The following is a 22,391-nucleotide window of genomic DNA, read 5'->3' on the forward strand; positions in this document are numbered from 1 at the left end:
GCCAAATGCTTCAGAACTCATTGGACGGCGCTTCACAGTGCAGATGGACAATGACCTGAAGCACACTGCGAAAGCAACCAAAGAGTTTTTTAAGGCAAAGAAGTGGAATGTTATGCAATGGCCAAGTCAATCACCTGACCTGAATCCGATTGAACATGCATTTCACTTGCTGAAGACAAAACTGAAGGGAAAATGCCCCAAGAACAAGCAGGAACTGAAGACAGTTGCAGTAGAGGCCTGGCAGAGCATCACCAGGGATGAAACCCAGCGTCTGGTGATGTCTATGTGTTCCACACTTCAGGCTGTAATTGACTGCAAAGGATTTGCAACCAAGTATTAAAAAGTGAAAGTTTGATTTATGATTGTTAGTTTGTCCCATTACTTTTGGTTGTGTCTGATTTGGATGTAAATACCCTCAAATTAAAGCTGAAAGTCTGCAGTTACGGCACATCTTGTTCGTTTCATTTCAAATCCATTGTGGTGGTGTATAGAGCCAAAAAGATGAGAATTGTGTCGATGTCCCAATATTTATGGACCTGACTGTATATATTTCCTGCAAGTATGAATTTTTAATGTCATTTCAGCATTTAAATCAAATATTCAAATGTGTATTCTGTTTGTAGGTTTCAGGAGAACATGCCAATAAATTATAAACATTCAAATTTGCATGAACAGCCACCCCCCCCCCCCCCCCCCCCCATTCACCAAGCTGGTTACAGGGCAGTCAGACATGTGAGTAGCTAATGGGAGTCACCAGAGCATGTTCTACAGAAACACAGAATGGCGAACACAGATAGTTGACACAAGCATATTAGTATTACAATACGCAAAATGGCCGACATGTTGCTTCAGAGTGCCTGCAGTATGGCAACAAATGAAACGGCAACAAAGGAACAGCGAAAATGTGGGGAACCCCAACAATCCATGTGCCGCTTGAAATACACTAATATATCTACTCCTGAAATCAGAAACTTTGATGTTAAAATAGGAAAACAGTTCAGCCGACAAATCCATAATCAAAGCCAGCCATCTTTTTTAAATAAATGTCCCTGCAGTACCCCACATAAACGAAGCACTAATTATAGCACTTGAACACTTTTTCTCTCCTCTTGAACACATCCTTACAGCACAATATATTAATCGCCTCTCATTTCATTCCAAGCACTCACACATTTCAAACATGTCTATTATTGGGAAAACAAATCTCTGGTTGCCTTATAAATATTGTCACTCAATGCCTCCGAAATAACGGTTAATTATTTAACCAGAGCAGTAAATACCGACTCACTCTTCTGCATGGCTAAATGGTCTCAGTTGGCACGAAAACCAATATTGAGACATTAGCTTTATCATTCTTTTGAGACTGTGAACTTCTTCTGGCTTTTAGTTTTTTAAATCATTCTATAGCTGCAAATAAACAGGTCTGGCTCTTGTTTCCATTTCCATGCAATGCCAATGTGGGGAAAAATAATAGTAAATTATAAATAAAATAGAAATAATTCCTCCTGGTCCAGAGAAACAACTGGTCACCCAATTCCCCCTTTTACTCTTTTGTGGTCTTTCTGGGTAAGCATGAGACCTTTGTAGGGACTACAACTTCCACATTCCCACAGGAAAATTCTGCCACGTCCACCACGTTCAGCCAATCCCGTAATGGCGGGAGCAATAAACGGTCCCGTATAAGAGCAAGACACGTTCTTGGGATCTCTCTTCTGCTTTTTCTGCTTCTTCTTCTGCTTCTTCTCTTCGACGCACCCTTTTTGGCCATTCGCTTCAGCTCATCTGCTCCGAGACTCGGACAGAGGCTGAATGCTGCACAGCTACCAGGCCTACGGACACACCCAGTTACCTCGCGGTAACTACGTGGCCTATAGTGAGTGGAAATTGTTGTACGCGGAACGCTACATCAGTTTACCCCAATAAAGCTCAACAACGAAACAGCAACGAACTTTTAGTAAAAGTTTTACACCTGGAAAAGTACCAGCGGATCAGACGACAACGCGCTGCTAAGACGGGAACACCCCAGCCTGCGCATCTCTCCCGGACACCATTCACAGCACCATCGCCGCTTCTACAAGGACAGCATGTCTTTTGGATCCAGCAATGCGTATGGACTCAGTAAGAAAACAAACATTCAGGCATAGCCAGTGTTTAGTTTAGTCTTAACTGTTTTTGTGAATCGGTGTTTCAATATTTACCATCCAACCATTGTAATGTGTTTGGTTAGCTACATGTATATGTACGTGAATTGATTCGCCGTCTTTTGCGCATATATAGAGTAAAACTACGCAAGTAGTCCCTTCTCACAGCTGACTCTAACTCATTACCACACCCAGAACTCTAGCTTAATCAAGCTAGCTACTCCCACCTTTCCTTTGTTCAAGCGACACGCGCGCTTGCGCGCGCCACACACACACGCACACACACATACCCAACTACATTTCCCTACTAATTCCCGTTCGTTTATGTGTTATGTGTTTGTATGTTTGTTTAATAAATATATTTTATTAAACCCCGGTGTCCGTTTTGGAATCGCATAGACATGAGAGCCGAGTTAAAGCAGTCTTTCGAAGAACTTCCAACCTTCAGGTTATCGGTATGTTCAATCATTAATATTGGTTATTTTAATTAATTAAAATACTATATTTGTGGTTGGATATTTCTGATAACAGTAATTTTATGAGACTGATTACTTTTCGCAGTTATACTGCAACACAACGTTTAACTGGCGCCCCGGTTTCGTAGAGAGTAAAATCCCTGCGTTATTTGGCGGCCCGTGCAAGGACCCTACATAATTTGGAGTCCCCTGCGAGGACCCCTACACCTTGTACAATGAACAGATTCTGTGTCGTAAAAACAGTAGTCTGTGCACATTCTAATTTGCCAGTTTACAGATGATACTGAATACAACTGAATGCTGCCCTACTTCCATTAGTCTATTTAGACTGCGCCCCTTCATGTGTGCCTTGTCTAGCTGCTTCATCTCTCCTGAAAGGTCTGACAGACATGTTCCACAATTAGTGAAACTTGAAAAGGGGACATATAGTGTCCTCCATAACATTTGGGACAAAGACATTTTTCTTGATTTGGCTCTGTATACCACAATTTCTACTTTATGAAACCAAAATGTAAAAAATTACCCTTTAATAAAAGTTGAAAAAATCTGAGAGAATATGTGAGAATTTAATCACATGTGAATTGTTTGATTACAAATATAAAAGTATTGATAACAGAGCCAAATCAAGAAGAAATCTGTCTTTGTCCCAAACATTATGGAGTGGCAGCAGCAGATGTACACTTGTGTAATGAGTTCCCAGAGGAAATCATTATATTTTTATGGCATAAACACAGGTACTTCTTAAATTGTATGGATGTACTGTACAACCATCCTAGCAGAACTATCAAAGATGTGAGAGAGACTCAAAAGCCAAGGGATTTCACAAAACAAACAGACCTGAAGCATTGCATAATTTCCTCTCAGAATTGATTATTTGATGTGAATATTTTATGAAAAAGAATTCAACTGCTCTGGAATCATACATACTATATGCACAGGTGTACTGAATATCCCGAAGAGCCACCCTGTACTATATGAAAGATGCAGCAGTGTTAGCAGAACTCTAGCTACAAAGAAATCTACACTGTATTATTGATTTCAGTTGTCATTATAATATCATCAACTCAATTGAGATTATTGCAATTTCAAGTCACTGCGCCACCATGTGGGCTACTAATGCTAAAATCACATGCCAAGTCAAGTCAAAACTGACCAGGGATAGCTACTTAGCTGGATAAGTGCAGAGTAAAACCTCAAAACAGTTATTTTTACTTCAGTCCATGTCCCAGATGTGGGCAGTGTCTGGGTTTTACTGAGTTATTGGGCTAAATCCTGCTTTCTGGAACAGAGTATAAATGGTGGAAAAAAACACATTAGTGTAAGAACAATAGTGTTTCTCACACCAGCAAGGCTTGGTCTCCTAATTATAAATCAGTTGAGCCAATGGAATACAAAAACACTGGCTTTAAAAGCAGGACTCAGCACAAATAAAAATACAACAACAAATAAAAAAAGGGCAGAATGTAAAAAAACAACATTGCAACCAAAATGTTTGTCCTTGAATGTCTCAAAGCAAATTTAATGAAGTCATAATTTGTACTCATTTGCATCATAAAAATTTTAAGAAAATAAATACTATACAGATCATACAGAATTAAATATGTATCACTGTTCTTACATGCATGCTTTTATATTATTAAACTCTTCAGGTCAGCTATATACAAACAGGATTTTCTGTGTCCAGACATTTCTTATATTAAAAATCATTATATATACTAATATGAGAACAAATCATTATAATTTATTTTATTGAAAAGGAAATTTATCATGTACAGACTATGCACTAAACAAGTACTCCAGTCTAATGAACATCTATTTGTCTTTCTTCATGTGGATTGCTTTTTTCCTGATTCAAAGAATACAAATAATTGCATCTATGTACTGCATCTCTAGTTTCCGCTGTACAATAAAATTGGTATTGCCACTCGTAAGGTAAACATTAAATACAATATTTCCAATTTAAACAGCTAATGCTCTGTACATTATTGCAATAAAGAGCTGCGACATAATGCAGCACCATTAGAAATGATTGATGACACAGAAATAAAAAGGCCCAGGATTTTCGTGCCAAAAACAAGCAAGTAAAATGGTTCAACATTTAAACTTTTTTCTTGGAAAAAAAACAGTAAAAAAAAAAAACGATGTAAAAGAGCAGTAACAAAACAATGAGAACTCTGACGTTACAGATGATGAAAACCGAGAAAATGCAGATATTTCTTACATTATATTTAGGCTGCTGTCTTTAGAAAAATGTTTAATGTATGAAAAAAATATCTTATGTCATTTATGTCATGTCCAATCGGTTAATCATCCTGACTGGCAAATGTAGAAAGAGTATGCACTGAATTCCTCATGAAACTACAGATACTACAGCTAGCTAACTACACAATACACAATTCCACTGATGCCGAAAAGAAAGCACAATAGTCCTGACGACATCAAGACATGATTAAACTGGGCGTTGTCGTTATCTTGAGGATGAAAGTACTGCAGTATGTACGGACGTGTCTGTTTCATTGGTTCGGAAGACGGTGGGAATTCAAGTTGTTCAGGAAGCACTTTGATGCTTTTTTTTGTTCCTTATCTATCTGCTTTACAAACCCAATGACAGATCTGCTTGGGTGAAGCAGAAGGTTCAGGGTAAACGATTTGAATAAATACACAATGTTGGTTAGATCCTCATGGCCCCACCGATGGAGCTGATGGCTCGGCCGGGTGGGACGTGTGCGGAGGGCGCTGCTCACCCACCGGCGACTCTCTGCTGCCCTACAACTGCTGCCTCCGCTCTGCTGCCATATCACTGCTGCCTCCTCTCTGCTGCCTCCAGTCTGCTGCCATACCACTGCTGCCAAAGCACTGCTGCCCTACAACTGCTGCCTCCGCTCTGCTGCCATACCACTGCTGCCTCCTCTCTGCTGCCTCCAGTCTGCTGCCATACCACTGCTGCCAAAGCACTGCTGCCCCCTCTCTGCTGCCTCCGCTCTGCTGCCATACCACTGCTGCCTCTTCTCTTCTGCCATACCACTGCTGCCCTGCCGCTGCTGCCTACCCTCTGCTGCCATACCACTTCTGTCTCTTCTCCGCTGCCCTGCCACTGCTGCCTACCCTCTGCTGCCATACCACTTCTGTCTCTTCTCCGCTGCCATACCACTGCTGCCCTGCCGCTGCTGCCTACCCTCTGCTGCCATACCACTTCTGTCTCTTCTCCGCTGCCCTGCCGCTGCTGCAGCGCATGGAGGGGTCAGTACGGGGCGAAGAGGATGGACCCTGCCGTGGGCCGAATGGGCCCCGGAGCAGCACGCAGGAAGGAGGGCGTCAGGGCGGAGGCCTGAAAGAGGGAGGCGCTGGGACGCGGGTGCAGAGTGATGGAGGGCAGGGTGGTGGGGGAGAATGGGCTTGAGATGAACGGAGGTGACAACGGCTTCACCAGGTCCTTCTGGAATGCGAGTTTGGCCTGAGGGAAAAAGAAAGGTTTAAGTATTAGGGTGTAAAAAAAGGAAAGCTTTATTTGTGTTGCATATTTCATGCAGATCTGGCACACTTGTATGAGCCCTTTGTTAAAAAAAAAGTAAGATAAATTTATAGAATACGAACATTTTCTTGCATAAAGCCCAATGTGCTGTTCATTGAGATTAAAATAGAAAAGATTACAAAAATTATTCAAATGAGCATAATAAAGTTAAAACAAAAAAATGTTATATTTGGGGTCCAGTCCAATCGAAGAGACAGGTTCAGCTTTCCCTTTGAAAGGCGGCCTAAAAGGCATCTTTGGTAAAAATAATGCTTAAAAGGAAATAGTGTTCCATCACTATTATACTCATAATCCATGAAATCATTATCACTATAAGCTTTTTTCTGAAAAGGCAATGCCCTAGAAGAAAAAAATGTGATTCGAAGCTTTGAATGAATAATAATAGCTCCAATGAGAAATGCTCTGATTTAAGGAAGAATAACTGGTTGCTGTCACATACGATTCAACTTGATTTAGTCAAGCTGTTATATAAAGATGAATGACATGGCCATGTCAGACGCTGTTTATAAACACAGTCGCTTTAAGCATCTTAACAATACACACATCGCTTGAAATGTTCTATGTATAATGATACATGATCAAATTACCTAGAAGAGAAATATCGGTTGGCTACTGCAGTCATTTATATGTGAATGGGGTTAATTTGAGGGGATGTAAAGAGAGCCTTACTGCCAGTGCTGTGGAGCTGCGCTGCTGCTTGTTGTAAGGGCTGTATTTGGGCTTCATGGGTTTCCCAGCAACTCTGTCCTTGTGCCTCCTACTGGAAATATGCTGGAAGAAACAAAATGGACGCCCGTCATTGAGGAACTCGCCCAATTATGCTGTGATACTTAAATGACAGGAATGGCGCACATGCCGGGGCACTAGTGGAATTGCTCATTTAATCCATCGCCTACCTTTTATAATGTTCACAGATCACCCATTGTGTGTATGTGTAAGGGGAGGGGGAATCATGATTCTGCAGGGAGTCATTCACACACAGTTTCCCAAAATTTCTGCACAAACTGTTTGAACAGTTTCACTCCATTTACTGTAGATGGCGGTAGTCTACCACAATCAGTCACGAGTCCACTATTTTTTTGTCCCCTTTCTGTAATTTTCCCATACTTTTGGATGGTAAACTGTCAACCTTAAACATAGCCTGCAGTGGGATTTGTATAGCCTACTATAAGCATTTTAAGCATAGCCTATTGCCAAATGCTGGGAGATACAAAATTTGTGATGAAATCTAGCCATGCAATCTAGCCCTCTCGTACCGTATTTGCACAAGCAATATGTAGTAGTATTAGTATTAATAGTAATATCACTTCACTCAACTCAGTAGCCTGAAGAAATACAGGCAGTAGCTTAACTTGCGGGTACGCCACTACTAGAAAACAGTCAGCAGCATCCTTTCCTGACAGTCTTCACTCTCTGGTTTGGGGTATAAATTTATTCCAAATCTAACAAACTTTAAATAGGCATTCATGGTTTAAATGCCTATTTAAAGCATGAAAGTAAAGTTAATGTTCGGTTAATGTTAACTCTCAGATAGCCAAGCCAAGTTGTATAAATCTTGGTAGTTATAGGCTAGTATGCTTTAAGATGAGCTAGGATTTGGTAATTGTAACACATACAGTGCAGTCCGTATGCATTTGGACAGTTGATAAAATTTCTCTTTTGGCTCTGTAGTAAAGCACATTGGGTTTGAAATGGAACGATAAATGTGAGGTTAAAGTACAGATAATTTGAGAGTATTTACATCGATATTGGGTTATGTGTGTAGGAATTACATTGCTTTTTATATATAGTCCCCCCCAATTTAGGGGACCAAAAGTAATTGGATGGTTAGGTTCTCAGCTGCTTCAGAATAGTCATGTGTATTCAGTCACTTCCTCGGTGCAGGCTGAAGAAAGCTTTCAGTATCTCAGCTTAATTCTCAGCTTTTGATTACCTTTGGAGACAGTGACTACTCTCCGCGGAAGACAAATTGATTTAAAGAGGCTACACTGCAAGATGCCAACCACTAGTATGTTGCAAAAACAGAATGGCCAGGTTACAGCTTGGTACCTAAAAGAACCTGCAGAGTTCTGGAAAAAGGTATTGTGAACAGATGAGACCAAAATTGAATCGGAGTGATGGCAAGAGCAGAGTGTGGAGGCTAAAAGGAACTGGCCAAGGACCAAAGAACCCCCCCTCATTTCTGAAACATGGTGGTTGGGGTGTTATAGTTTGGGCATGTATGGCTGCCACAGGTGTTGGCTCACGTGCCTTCATTGATAATGTAACTGTTGATAGTTGCAGCAAAATCATTTCTTAAGTGTATATGAAGCATCTCATCTGCTCAAGAACACTCACATGCCTCCAAACCCATTGGACACTGCTTCATCCCACAGCAAGGCAATGATCCCAAACTAGTGATCTCTTTCTTCTTAAAGATGTTCCAAATAGTTTGTTGGTAAGCCTATTGTTTGGCCTATGTATCTGATTTTTTTTTTTTTCTCAGCCTCATAATGGCTTCCATTCATTGACTTCCACAGCCACAACTCTGGTCCTCATGTTGACAAAGACCGACTTCAAATGCAATCAAAAGCTGAAAGCTTTCCTATACCTGCACTAAAGAAGTGATTGAATACACCTAATCAGAAGCAGCTGAGAAGCCAACTGTCTAATTACTTTTGTTCCCCGACAAGGGGGGGGGGGGGGGGGGGGGGGGGTATTGTGCATGAAAAGGGATGTAATTCCTACACAAATCATCCAATAATGTTGTTAGTACCTCAAATTAAAGGCAAGGGTACAGTCTGTACTTTAACCCCATATGTATTGTTCCATTTCAAATGTGCTGGAGTACTGAGGGAAAAAAAGAACTGAAATCGTTCCGTTGTCCAAAATGCTTACGGACTGCAATGTACGTTCGACATAATGGTATCACGCACACTGATAGCATATGAGCTTCCACCATGCTTTGCATCACAATGAACTGGCATAAGCCATACCAAAATATACATCTTATGTCAAGTGCAGTACCTGTTTAAGCTGAATTTCTGAATTGACATGGACATCGCATATTTCGCAGTGGAAAGTCTTGTTCTGTAAACCGGAACCCTTGATGGTTGTGGCTTGGACTTTTAGCTTGGACCCAGGTCTGGGGTAGGACTTAATTGGACCTGCTCCATTTCTGGCCTCAAGCATTGTTTTGTGCTTTGAACCTTCATGGAAAAACACAAACGGCTGATATAATACAGTTTACGGTATTATAATCTTAACATCAAAATAAAAAAACATTTTATCTGTAAACCTTATAACTGAAATGGCTGTATGTGCATAGAACCATTTGGGAATTTGGCTGTTCAGCACTCATAAGTTTCTGTAACTTTCAAACTGAAGTCAAAATAGGTCAAGTTTAATTTGAATTATTTGTTGGGAAAGATTGTGTATTATAGCAAAGTCTAATTTTGTTGCTATAAATCTTAGTATAGGTTAATAATGATGAAGCAAACAAGCATACGCGGGATCTCATTAGAACTTTTCTCAAAACTGTACATTAAGCAGTCTGAAGATACTGTGTAAAAACTTTGTCTTTTTATGCCTATGTAAAGCACTATGTAAAGCATTTGAATTATCTTCATATGTGAAATGTGCTATATAAATAAACTTGCCTTGCCTAGGGCAGGGATCAGAAACTCGCAGTCCTCGAAGGGCTGAGAGCTGATGGTTTTCCACCCTCCCTTTACCTGGGAGCCAGGTGTGAAGACAGTCTGGCGACTCAGTAGCACTAATTACCCGGGAAAAAAGAAAACCAGGGCTGGATTCGGAATCGAGGCCCAGAGTTTAATGATCCCTGCTCTAGTGACTTCAGTGTTGCCAGGTGACGGATGACAGCTCACCTGTGTTGTGGGCCTCCAGCTGAGACAGTGAATTAACAGCCACTTTGCATAGGGAACAGTAGAGCAGCTTCTTGGCTTTTTCCTCCTCTGACTCTGCAGTCGGCTCGGGGGCAGGTGAGGTCATCGGCGCGGCCGTCGGCTTTGGTCCGTTCTTCGTGGCCTCGGTCAGCGGGCTCACGAGCGGGGGCTCCGACGGGGCCTTGCAGGGGCTGAGTGCGACGGTGAGGGGCCCACTCGAGGCGGGGACGAAGGTTTTCATGGGCGTGCAGGGTTTAGGTGCGTTTGGAGGTGCTGCAGTCTTGTCTGGGAGAAAAGAGAGACGGATCACAATTGTTACTGTTATGGAAGCCAACAAACAGTTAACGAATGTCAAAGCAGCAACCTTTCAGGTGTTTTTGTCTTTCCTGTGTTGAGGGGTTTCCTCACTGAGCCAATACGTGCTAAGGGCTGCTTATAAAAAAATAAATAAAAAAAAATTATAATAATAATAATGTATAATTTCTTATATAGCTTTCATTAAAAGCGACTTACAGTTGATTCTAAGCAGGGGACAAACCCCCCTGGAGCAATGCAGGGTTAAGGGCCTTTGCTCAAGGGCCCACCAGCTGTGTTGATTGTATCGTGGCTACACTGGGGCTTGAACCACCAACCTTGGGGGTCCCAGTCCTGTACCTTTGCCACTAGGCTACAGGCTTCTAGCCCACCACTACCACCTCCTGCCCCATCCCCCATCTGTAGATACATGCCACCTGGAACACCCGGGACGCTGTCCAGCTGAGGGGTAAACTCTGCTGCATTTTATCACTGTCATCTGCAATGACCATTTCCAGAGTCCAGCCTTTAGCCTTTAAAAGCGAATACGCTCTTCCCTGCGCGGACACTAAAGGGGCATCTGTGGCCAAGCCTGCCAGAGGTCGCCTGAACGATGCGCGTATTTGCCATCTTCATTTTCATACTCGACTCAGTGTCGAACGCCGGTGTAATTTTAAACAGCTGTTTGCACATTTGGCCCTCTCAGGCTCAGACGCAAGGATAAATCAGAATAGCATGTGGAGAGAAAACACAGCTTGGATCCGATAAGAAAAAATATGCCATGCTAAGGTTTAATGACCCTAATACTGTTATCACTCGACTTCATTAGAACACGTTCAGGTTTTAATCCCGACACACAAACCTGCCCAGCCTCGTATTCTTGATCGGAAGTCGTGCGTAAGCAGGATACGGAGAGCTGACAAGCCTTGGCTGCTCTTCGGGATGTGCCTTTCCTTAATGGAATTAATCCATCAGATAAAGCGCGCTCTTTACAGTCCACTGACATTCCATCAGCCTAAGAGGCACTGACTTTGTAAGCGCGATATTACATAAACTGCTGGAGCCAGCAATTTGAACGATTTTGGCTGGTTCTTCAGTTTTGTCAATGTTAACTCGGTCCCAGAATTTTGGAGAGCAGCTACAAGCCTCCAGATAAAGTTTATATCAATGTGGGGACATCAGGGTGAAAGCTGGGCAGTGTGGAGCAGAGCAATAAGGATGACATTCATTTTGGGCGATTTGCTGGAATACATTGAATAGTACGAAGAAATTCCCACAATAGCTGGGATTATTTATTATTTTTGAAGGCGATCCTGGAAGGAGACTTAATCTCCGTTGGGGGTTGGCTACACACCTCTTCGAGCCCGGTAAGCTTTCGAAAACTAGCTGAGATTAATTTTGGTTTGTTTAGGCAGACATGACCGGAGTTACTCGTTGGTCTGCAGTGTTTGATACGTTCCCACTCCTCATTCTACACTCCATCTCCCTATCCTTTACCCTGTCACGGCCTGACCCATAGACCGGGTTGTAACACAGATAGGCAGCGGCCTATGCAGCATGCGGCCTTAACAGCCTGTCCATCAGACGCTGGAAGGTAGTCAGAGCCCCACAAACCAAATGGGAGAAGGACAAATTGGTGTAAACCAAACAGAGTGGAGAAGACGATTTTTTCTTGAGACAAGAGAATCTGCCAATAGTCCTTGGTTAAATCCAGCGTCCATCCAGCAGCTCGTCCAAATTTGACGAAGGCATCAAATTTCGAAACTGTGCTTACCTAGCAGTCATCCACACAGAATTGAACAGACCCATCAGGCTTGGGAATACCGATGGGACTGCACCAATCACTATTACTTCTTATTATGTCCAGCATCTTGCCCAATTCTTCCTTGCGTTCAGGTAATCAATATGGGCTATTTCTGACTACAGTGCCCGGGGGAGTATGTGTGTTCTATAAGGTTGTGTCTTCCTGGTCGGAGTGAGAAAGTCTTGCTGCAACTGAGCTACCTCTGAAGACAGATGGCGGTCAAGTGGGACTAGGTGAATATTGTTCAGATTGGAAATTTTCGGTCTCAGCTCATCCGTTGTGGCTAGCAAGGCAGGGTCTACCTCTCTCCACATAGTCTGCCTCCCCTGTACGCTGTGTGACCTCAAAGGGTCCTTGCCACTTGGAAACTCATTTGGATTTGGGAGTAATACCAGGGCTTTGTCTTATTTCATTCTTACTTTTGCTTGGACTTTGCTTGGTTTGTTTTATGCCATGAGACCTTCAACAATTCAAAGAGGGGAAATGGAAGCTTGGAGAACCTCTCTTACGGAAAACACAGCGGGTCAATTAGTCTGTTCCAATTTCGTATATAAGTATAAATTAGCCTAACTTACAAAGCATTGTCTTCAGTGTCTCACTGAACCACTCCACCAGTCAGTTCCACGGTGGTAAACGCTGGTTCGAATAGACCTGACGTCCAAGCATTTATACAGTGTCCTTGACATAAATGAGGTGCCTTGATCTGTGATAATCTCTTTCTAGATTCCCACACGGGAGAAAAAATGAAACAGCACCACGACAATAGTCGTAGTTGATATATTGTGGAGGGGGACCACCTCTGGATATAGGTTATGTAATCTACTAGGACTAACACTAAGCGATAGCCTTTTGTGCCCTGCTCTAATGGTCCATGCCAATTCTTTTGAGGGCGACCTCCATTAAAGCTAATGGATGCAAAGGCGCTTTTGAAAGCGACGGATGTCTCCCCTTATACCCGGCCAATAAAATTGGACCATTATACGGTTTCGAGTCTTATCTTGCCCCAAATTACCTGCTATCGGATTTCTGTGAGCCACCTGAAAAATAATCTTCCGATGGCTTTTTGGCACTAAAAGCTGCATGCTGTCTTCTCCTATACATGGTTCCGACTTATCCTATATAGCTTGTCTTTAATCATACAAAAATAGAGATATGCCACTGCCCTCTGCTGGTCGAGTTACCTCCAATCAATCGTCCTTGATCAGTCGGTCAGAGACTGGACTCAGCATCTCATACCCCGAGGCTGATCCAGGGTGAAGTCAGTCACCCGAGAGGGGAGCGAGGGCCAATAGCCTCTGCCCCCGTGCCCAAGGTTAATACAAAGAAATGGAGACAGCCACAAGAGAAACCCTGCTCTTCTGTCATGCATTTAGTGGCTCAAACGTCAAGTTCATGATTTGTACTTCCTATAAATGGTAGAGCTAAAAGCAACTTATGATATCAAATAAAGCCCCTAGCTCATCCTTTGTTGTTTTCCTTAGCGCACATCTTGCCAGAAAATGCTTTGATCCCTCCAAACGTTCGCACTTCCTCAACAGGAACAGTCTATCACTGAGGCTTCCAACCCTGACACAGCTGACAGATACAATAGACACAAATCATCAATGAGGCTAAAGGCAGTTCTGGGAGAGGAAACTGAGAAATGAAAGGCAGGTTCCCTCTTTTTTTCCCATTTCCTTGCCAAGTTGGAAGGCCCAATGATATACAGGCATGCTCATGATAATCAGCAAGTGAGAGTGAGTGCAGACAAACATGGCCCATGTCCAAGAACAGGCTGCTAAATACTGTGTCCGGCTAAATACTGTGCTAAATACTGTGTCCAACAGGCTGCTAAATACTGTGTCCTAAAAATATGTAATGTCTTCTAAAAATATTCCCTACTTATATTAGTATGCAATGTGCTCCCGAATACAGACCAGTGGATGAGAAAGCAAGTAAAATTCTCTCTCAATGTGGTGTACCTTAATATATTTATCTTCACACCTCCGCCCTACCATAAAATAGCAAGGAGGACATGTCACACAGTCTGTAATATGTTTAGGTGATAGTACATATTTTGAGGGCCCGCCCACACTCCATGAAAATATGTTTATCATCAACTCTACTTTTAGAGGAAAAAAACTCTCTCATGCAGTGTACAATTTATGAATGCTATTGTAGGCAAGTAAGCTGTTACAGACTTAGCCGTGTGCTCTCTTCAGTCGAGATATTAGACGCCCCATGTGCAGTTTTAGCAAGAACACCCAATCGAGCAGGGGTTGCTAGAGAGTATCCCTCCTGACTGGACCTTCCCTAAATCTGGGTAATGCCTCTGCTTCACCCTGAGGGGCTACCACCATAGTCAACACAGTGCAAACTTACCTTCACGTGCAAAGGCGCAAGCCATTTCCAAACACTGCTCCATTAAATTCATTCAATTAAAATCCAGCTTAATTATATGAGCAACTGACCATGCTGGAGTTTGTAAACTGGTGTTAATGAAACATTATCCATAAGTGGAGTAATGCGCATACGCACACACACAAACGCACACGCAACACAAAGACCTATCCACACTTACAGCGATGGCAAACCATGAGACGAAAATAAACTGACAAAGCAGAGCATGCAAAATGATTCCCAGAGCCAGCACATGGACGATTGATTGGAACAGAAGGCGCTATATTAACCTGTTTGGTCAGAGGTGCTGGCAGTGAGAGTGCTGGAAGTGCTGATTGTCTTTGCGCTGTCCTTGGTAGGTGCACTTTTCTGCTTATTTTTGGTGGACTCCTGTGATTTCAGCTTCTTGGCATGTTTACTCCCTTTGTAGTGCGCCTCGGCTTGGCTCTACAAAGGAGAACAAATGAACCATGCAATCAGGCTCATTTCACACACTGGAGCTCACATCATGGGCCACACAAACACAGATACAAACACAGATACACACACACACACACACACACACACACACATACACACACACACACACACACACAGCGTTCAATAGTTGGCACTCTCTCAGAAAAAATATTTTTTTGTATGTGTTTGATTTGTGGGGAGACGGGGGCCGGGAATGTTTAATTAGCCTAGTGGAAAAAAAAACATCTAAGCTCTGAGCAAAACTACAGTAGAATTAAAGAAAAAAACATGTAGTTCTCTGTATTATGAAATTGACAGAAGTACATTTGCTTATACAGGTAAGTACAATATGTTTTCCTTACAACATTAATATTACATTTTTCACACATTCACCTGTGGCATGCTTAAGAGACTTGTGACTGATTAATAGGCCAATAGCACACATAAGCTAAATTAATTTAAAACAGCAATGACTTAAATAGATTTTCATTCTCTTATCCAGTGTGGGGAGATATATTTACAAATATTTCCGCTTTTCCTAGATTTGGTTTCCTTAATAACCTAACTATACGGTAACAGGATTTGTATGGTTAACTTGAATGACAGTTTGTTTTTTCAGTTGATCTCTGTCCAAGCATTAAATATCTTTCTGAAAATGTTTTGTGTTTTAGCAAAATAAAGATTATTTATGGGGGGGGGGGATTCTAAGTCATGTTAACAAATAGCAACCCATCAAATGTACATTAATACTGATATATTACATTAATGCATAACTGACAAAATTCAAACCAAATTGATAACGTCAATAAAAACTAGTTTGAGCACTTCAATATGTTAGAGTGTGTCCTTTTTTGTGTGCTTTACATGCAAGAGGTGTGTAAATTCAAACATTAACAGCCATCCTTCACAACAGTCTGTAGAGGTGCCACTATTGAAAGAAATATACTCTATTAACTCCCACAGTTAATATTATATTTCCTTGTTCAAACAAAAGGAGTTCATAAATAAAGCATGCACCTAATGTAATGGCACAAAAAGAAGACTAAGGGAACAATGCTACAGGTCTCAAACACAGTCCTGTACACCGGTTCCTCTTTGTGGACCCATGCATAAACACGGTACACACGAGACACTTCTTGCTATACACTTGCTCAAGTGAAGCAGACCGTGAATTTGTGAGCACTGTGTAGCAACAGCCAAAATACGAGCAGAAAACACAAAGCCGGGTTGCAGGTCTGTACCTAAACCAACACAGTCCCTACTACTTTTGATCACTGTCTGACATCTAATTCATGGTACATAGACATGGATAGACCTGGATATATTCACACAGACTGGGACCTTGTAGTACTCATGCACCCACCATGTCCGCACTTCAACAATGTACATTTGAAGTGAAGTTTGTACATGGAACCATGTCTGACGTTATCCCCAGTAATTTTTGTTTGACATTTTTCTAAATATACGGTACGTGCACTGGTTCCTCAGGCATCATCGTTCTACTGAATTACAATCGAAATGGTAGTTTTAAAATATTTACATAATTATATTAACCATTTGTAGAATATGTTTTCTTGAAATCTGTGGAATGAGACGTGAGACCAAAACACAAACACAGTACTATATACAAATCTGCATACAGGCTATTCTTAATAGAGCAAGTCCACAGTAACCGACATTACAACTACAGGATATCTGAGTGGTAAAGTCTATTATGTAGCTGTATTGGGCTTTTCCACCCAAATATTCAGCAGTTGTAACATCACTTACCTTGGGATTGTCCAATAAATGATATGGAATTTTCTACAATTACAGTAGGTGTGCGTGCTAGTACAGAAGCTTGGAGGTGCACAAGTAAGCTTCCCAACTGCTATTTAGGCTATGGTTACAAAATAAGCAGATGGGGTCTGCAATGCCAGTCTTACCCTAAAACCTCCTCTCAATCCTTCCTTTCAATGTTCATCTACCCCAGGAGAAACCTGTTAAAGACCAACACACCCATAGACTTTCAGAGCTTTTCCTTTAAGAGCATGTTCTCTCACCATTTTCATTTGTTCTCAAAGGAGTTAATTAGAAACACTTCAGGTATCCACTTCTTCAGAAGCCCAGAGCCACTCTGATTGCATGCCAGGTCTGTGGTGCTGAAAGGATCTTAAAGACCCACCTCCCCCCCCTCCTCATTCCCTGTCCTTTAACAGATAATGATGTGCAGAGTGGCTGCTCTCATTGGGCAACGGGGTGTGAACTTGACACGACTTCCCTCTGTGATTGGACGTCCCAATGCTTGCTGAATTACTGGGTTGCGCCGACTAATCAACCAATTGCGTTTGATTAATGTTCTGCGCATGCACACCAGCTGTCACAACTGTTAAAAAATTTTGGTTCAGTTTTTTCTACATTTGAATTCCATCCATTTACCCTAAAGTCCCGAAATATCTTCCAAACAAAAGCTTTTTTGGGCTTCCTACTGTTACTGTATGTTGTATATTGTTTGTTCCCTGTTCAATCCATGATCTCATGAATAAGTATGCCTTTCTAATGATAGCACAACACATTTTCAGTTTAAACAAATACCATGCGTCTTCTGTGCAGCTACAGTGTAAGAGACCAAAACAGAGTTCTGCACCTTGTGTAGGCTGACATGTGTATCAACAGGCACTTCAATCCAGCTGTCTTCAAAGCTTCCATCTTTAAATATGGTTCCAAGAGAAGACCGTCAACTCTCTTACTGAGAAGGTAATGGTTTCTATTAAATTAATCATAGCTCATTATATAATAATTGCTTCCCAGAAAGCTTAACACAGGAAGAAGACATCACCTTTCCATTGCCCATCTTATTTGACTACATTACAATGTTATTAAGCCTCTCTGACAATTCTATCATATTTAAAAGACAAATTGCGCTGGCAGTAAACTATGCCTGCACTGCTAGTGAGGCAAAGCTCCATATCATTCTGAACTAGAATGTGTTAAACCTCTTCTAATAATGCCATTGAAGATCATAGCCATCATCCTGGGGTTTTAATTATACCTTGCACACAGGAAGAGAATAAAGTTTTAATGAAGTTAGCAGATTGCGTGTGGGCTTCCATATCTGCCATCAAGGCTTCATTTCACCTAAATGTTTCAAGGCTTTTAGCAGAATTGGAGAGACGCCACATCCTCATCTCCTGTTATTTCAGACACAAAGGCTACCTTAAGATCAGGTAGCACCCATCACACAAAATGGCTGCTTTACACTGCTTTCCAGTATTTCATCTTTTCTTTCGCATTCAATAGTTGTGATGTGTATTTTAACCCAGAATCAAATAAAAAATAACTCCTGCTGCTGTGCTAACAACCCAATTTCTCATAACAATTCTTCAACTGAAAATAGAGGTGCGTTTACTTTACGAAACACACATAAAATACTGCTGGCAATACTATTAATAAAATCATAATGAGACACTCATGAATCTGAGGTTTTGAGAAATGTTCTTGGAGAACCCATGCCGGGCCGCGTTGCTCGACTCTCAGAGACCGTTATAGATCTTTCTGACCATCCTTACTTGGACCGGCCTACTGAATGCAACATAGTCCCTGCTTAGTTTATGTTCACAAAGTGAAACAATGCATGATTATTCGTTGTGGGTGTTTTGTAATGGCTCTTTCTGGTTTTCCTGTTCAGCAATCTGTCCTCACTTATTGTGCTAAATGCACAACCTGGGGATTATCCATTTCATACTGTTTTGTGTAACTTTAGAACACAAAATGCTAGTTTCACATCAAAAACAAATATGTCCCCTCCTTTGACCCACAAGGTTGGGCCCTTCACTAATTGTTTACTAATTAAGTTCTTTCCAGGCGCAGAATAATATGCAGGCATCATTGTGACTAGTATATGCCAAGTACACTAGTATATGTACAAGTAGGGCAGTATAAGTATGCTAGTATATGTGCTTTTTTAAGGTTTGTTATTCAGAATAATAATAATAATAATAATAATAATAATAATAATAATAATAATAATAATAATGCGGCGGCACGGATGGCGCAGTGGGTAGCACAGTGCCGCCTCACAGCAAGGAGGTCCTGGGTTCGAATCCCCGTCGGCCGGGGCCTCTCTGTGCGGAGTTTGCATGTTCTCCCCGTGTCTGCGTGGGTTTCCTCCGGGTACTCCGGTTTCCTCCCACAGTCCAAAGACATGCAGGTTAGGCTGATTGGAGAGTCTAAATTGCCCGTAGGTATGAGTGTGTGAGTGAATAGTGTGTGTGCCCTGCGATGGACTGGCGACCTGTCCAGGGTGTATTCCTGCCTTTCGCCCAATGTATGCTGGGATAGGCTCCAGCCCCCTGCGACCCTGTTCAGGATAAGCGGGTTCAGATAATGGATGGATGGATGGATAATAATAATAATAATAATAATAATCTTGGGTCAGAAGTAATTACATTAAGCCCGGGCACTGCTGAGTGGGGTTGGATAGAGCTGGGGGGGGGGGTATCTTTATTTGTATACATACTGCATAGGTGTTTGTTGCTTTGTCTGTTTCATTAGTTACAGTTACAGGTGCATAGTGCCTGCAGTGTCACTGCAACAGCCGGCTCTGTATAATACATCCAACAGCTGTCTGCTCCCACGCCTCAGGCAGTGGGAATGAAACAGAAAACAGAAACACAGAGGTTGGTTGCCACTTGAAACTTCATTAGCCCTTTCCACTTGAATGACAAGAGGGCAATTTCAACCTATTTGAATTTCAACCCACATGGTTGAAGACTTAAATTAAAGAAGAGGCTTGTACCATTCAGAAATCTGAGACATGTATGTCAGAGCATGTACATACAGTATATACAAAAGGTACACTAAATTACAAAACAATTACCAAACGCCTTTTTATAGTTCAGCAATGAAAAATCTCAAGTCAAGGACCAACCTAGAACTACTTTATATTTGTGCATGAACTTGATGTCAACTTGTGTACAAAATATGGTAAAGATATTGACAGGCATTCATTCCAAATCCCAAATCTCTCCAAATACAAAATGATCCACACAGAAATGAAGTGTGGCCCTTCAACCAAGTCTCAGCATACTAGCAGAGACAACCAGATTTTCTGTCAAAATGTCCTGCCACTTGGCACTTGTTGATTTTATTGTGCCATTGATCTTAAATAGTGCCCCTGGACCACTGGCAGCAAAACATCTCCAAAACATCAATCAACGGCCAAAATTTGGTTTCATCTGGCCATAGCACTCTCTTTCACAATTCCAATGATGTTTGGCAAACTCCAGATGCTGTATTTTGTTTATTGTGCTCAGTAAGATCCTGCCACCCTTCCAAATAATTTCTTGGTATGGAGGTGCCATTTTATGGTATTTTAGACTTGAACACAAGACACAATCTCTTCAATTCTTAATCTGTGATCCTTGGGTTTTTTATGGCCTCCCTCACCATCTTCCTCACCGTCCGTGGGGATAATGTGCACTTGTGACCTCTTCCTGGTAATATTGCAGCCATTCCATATGTTTTACATTTTAAAACTTTAGCCTTAAGTATGCTGACTCCTTCTAAATGCTCTTAAAAGACGATCGCATCAGCTTTACCATGCAGTGTCTGGAGTAAGGAGAAGTAGCAGCCCAGGGGGACTTTGATAAAGACAGGGGCAACGTTGAGGCTAACTGCAAGTGAAGTACTCGGCCACTGCCTTAACATCAACCACGGTGCTGCATTTGAAAAACAAAAAAAACCCTTTGATATACTTTACCCCACAACTTCAGAAACGAGAGCACTCTCTTCAAAGCCTTCCTCCAGAATTCCAAGTGATACAGTCTTCAAAATAATCAGCGGAAAACAGCCTGCTCTCCGCCTTTGTTCTTCATTTGGGTTTTCCCTTTTCAGTTTGGATTGGAATTTCTTTTGAGCAAATGTGATTATCAAAGCTAGCAGAAAACAGTGAATTACACTGTGCCACCACACCTCCAGCTCCCTGCTCTGACAGGACAGGAAGCTCCCTGCTCTGCCATTGCTGGTCAGTATGCAATGTGTGTGTCCAAAAAAGCAACACACCCCAGTGAACCTCCACCATAATGCAACCATCAGCAGGGTTTATTCCTGCACAGAGAATTCTGAGGAGGCCGCTTCCATCAAATTTTGTGCCAACTCCACAAAATTCTGACCGGTGTCAGACCGGTGTGAAAAACATAAATACAAGTGTTACACTCTGCGGGCTTGTATTGTAATCGGCGCAATGCACCAGGAAAGGCGCTACTGAAAAATAGCGCAAAGCTACAACAGCTGGATTCAGAGTGCATGATCAAATATCACTGGTTGGCTGGTTGGGACAGTTAAATTGTGCTTTCTTTCGCACTCTGGCATGTCCGATATTTTCAAAGAGTTTCCTAAATCACATCAGTTTAATGTTTCAGAGTTCCAAGGGTGGGAGGAGCAGGTGAGGAGAGCACGGTCACCATCTGATCATTACTGGCCATTAAAAAAAGGATAGTTCACATTCCCAGCAGCATGTGGTAGAGCCGATCACATGGTCACTAAATCATTCATGATCGTGTGATCATCAAAGTACCACCTCTGCCTCATTTAGAGAAACGGTAGGTAAACAGTGCTTCTCTGAATCCACGTGCGAGCAGCTGCCATTCCCCTTTGTTGCTTTATCTTGGTTAAACTTCAGCTAAAATATTCATTGAATAAAGCAGTATGCACACGAACACCTGCATTGTTAACAGCACGGTTTGGTTCGCGCATGCTATCAAATAGTAACTGTAACTCAAAGCCGCTTGTGAACTCCAACTTGCTTTGCAACAAGAATCACAACAGCGGGACAAAAATGTAAAAGTGATCGACAACAATGAATGCAAACGTACCCATCTACCATAAAACAGCGCTGAAACAAATCACGGCACTGCCTTCGATAAACATTTCACGAGCGCATTGTACTTACTGTGCTTTGGTGTGATAACTGCAGAGTGCTGCCAGAGCTGTTATCTGTCTTATTTCACTCTGTCCCTTGTGAGCAATACAGGGCACACAACCTTCAGCAAGAGGCTTTCAGTGGCTGTGCTTCACACGTGGTCGCCTCAAATCACCTCAGTTGAATTTGTGCTTAATGTTTATTTTTCAGTGAGAGGGTGGACTCTCATATGGATTTCAGAACACACACAAACACTCTTTTGCGCTCGCCAATTTTCACACAAACACACATCCTTTTGCGCACACACATTTTTATACACGCATGCACGCACACTCAAAGACAGCGTCCCATACTCACATCTGAATTGAAGCGGAGCTGGCAGATGTTGCAGGAAATAACTTGCTTCTTCTTCGGAGGGATGGAAACTCCAAACGTGTGGTTAATTACAGCTTTCTGCACAGGGTCCATCTGAAAGGGAAGCGTCAGAAACGTGCTCAGTTCCAGACGGAGTGCCGTTTGCA

General features: G+C 42.0%; 1 protein-coding gene across 4 annotated transcripts in view; it reads right to left on the reverse strand.

Annotated features, from left to right (window-relative positions):
* Positions 1-4,108: 4,108 nt before the first annotated feature.
* The window catches only part of znf385b (zinc finger protein 385B), a 115,093-nt gene continuing 96,810 nt past the window's right edge, over positions 4,109-22,391 (reverse strand). For all 4 annotated transcript variants that reach the window (XM_061235688.1, XM_061235689.1, XM_061235690.1 and 1 more), the window contains 6 exons: positions 22,228-22,338; positions 14,801-14,957; positions 10,016-10,318; positions 9,156-9,337; positions 6,819-6,920; positions 4,109-6,071 (listed from right to left, as the gene is read on the reverse strand). In XM_061235688.1, the coding sequence (XP_061091672.1) occupies positions 5,859-6,071; positions 6,819-6,920; positions 9,156-9,337; positions 10,016-10,318; positions 14,801-14,957; positions 22,228-22,338 (1,068 nt within the window). In that variant the 3' untranslated portion in view covers positions 4,109-5,858. The remainder of the gene's footprint in view (positions 6,072-6,818; positions 6,921-9,155; positions 9,338-10,015; positions 10,319-14,800; positions 14,958-22,227; positions 22,339-22,391) is intronic.

The sequence above is a fragment of the Conger conger genome, chromosome 3, assembly GCF_963514075.1.
Source record: "Conger conger chromosome 3, fConCon1.1, whole genome shotgun sequence".
NCBI classification, from domain to species: Eukaryota; Metazoa; Chordata; class Actinopteri; order Anguilliformes; family Congridae; genus Conger; species Conger conger.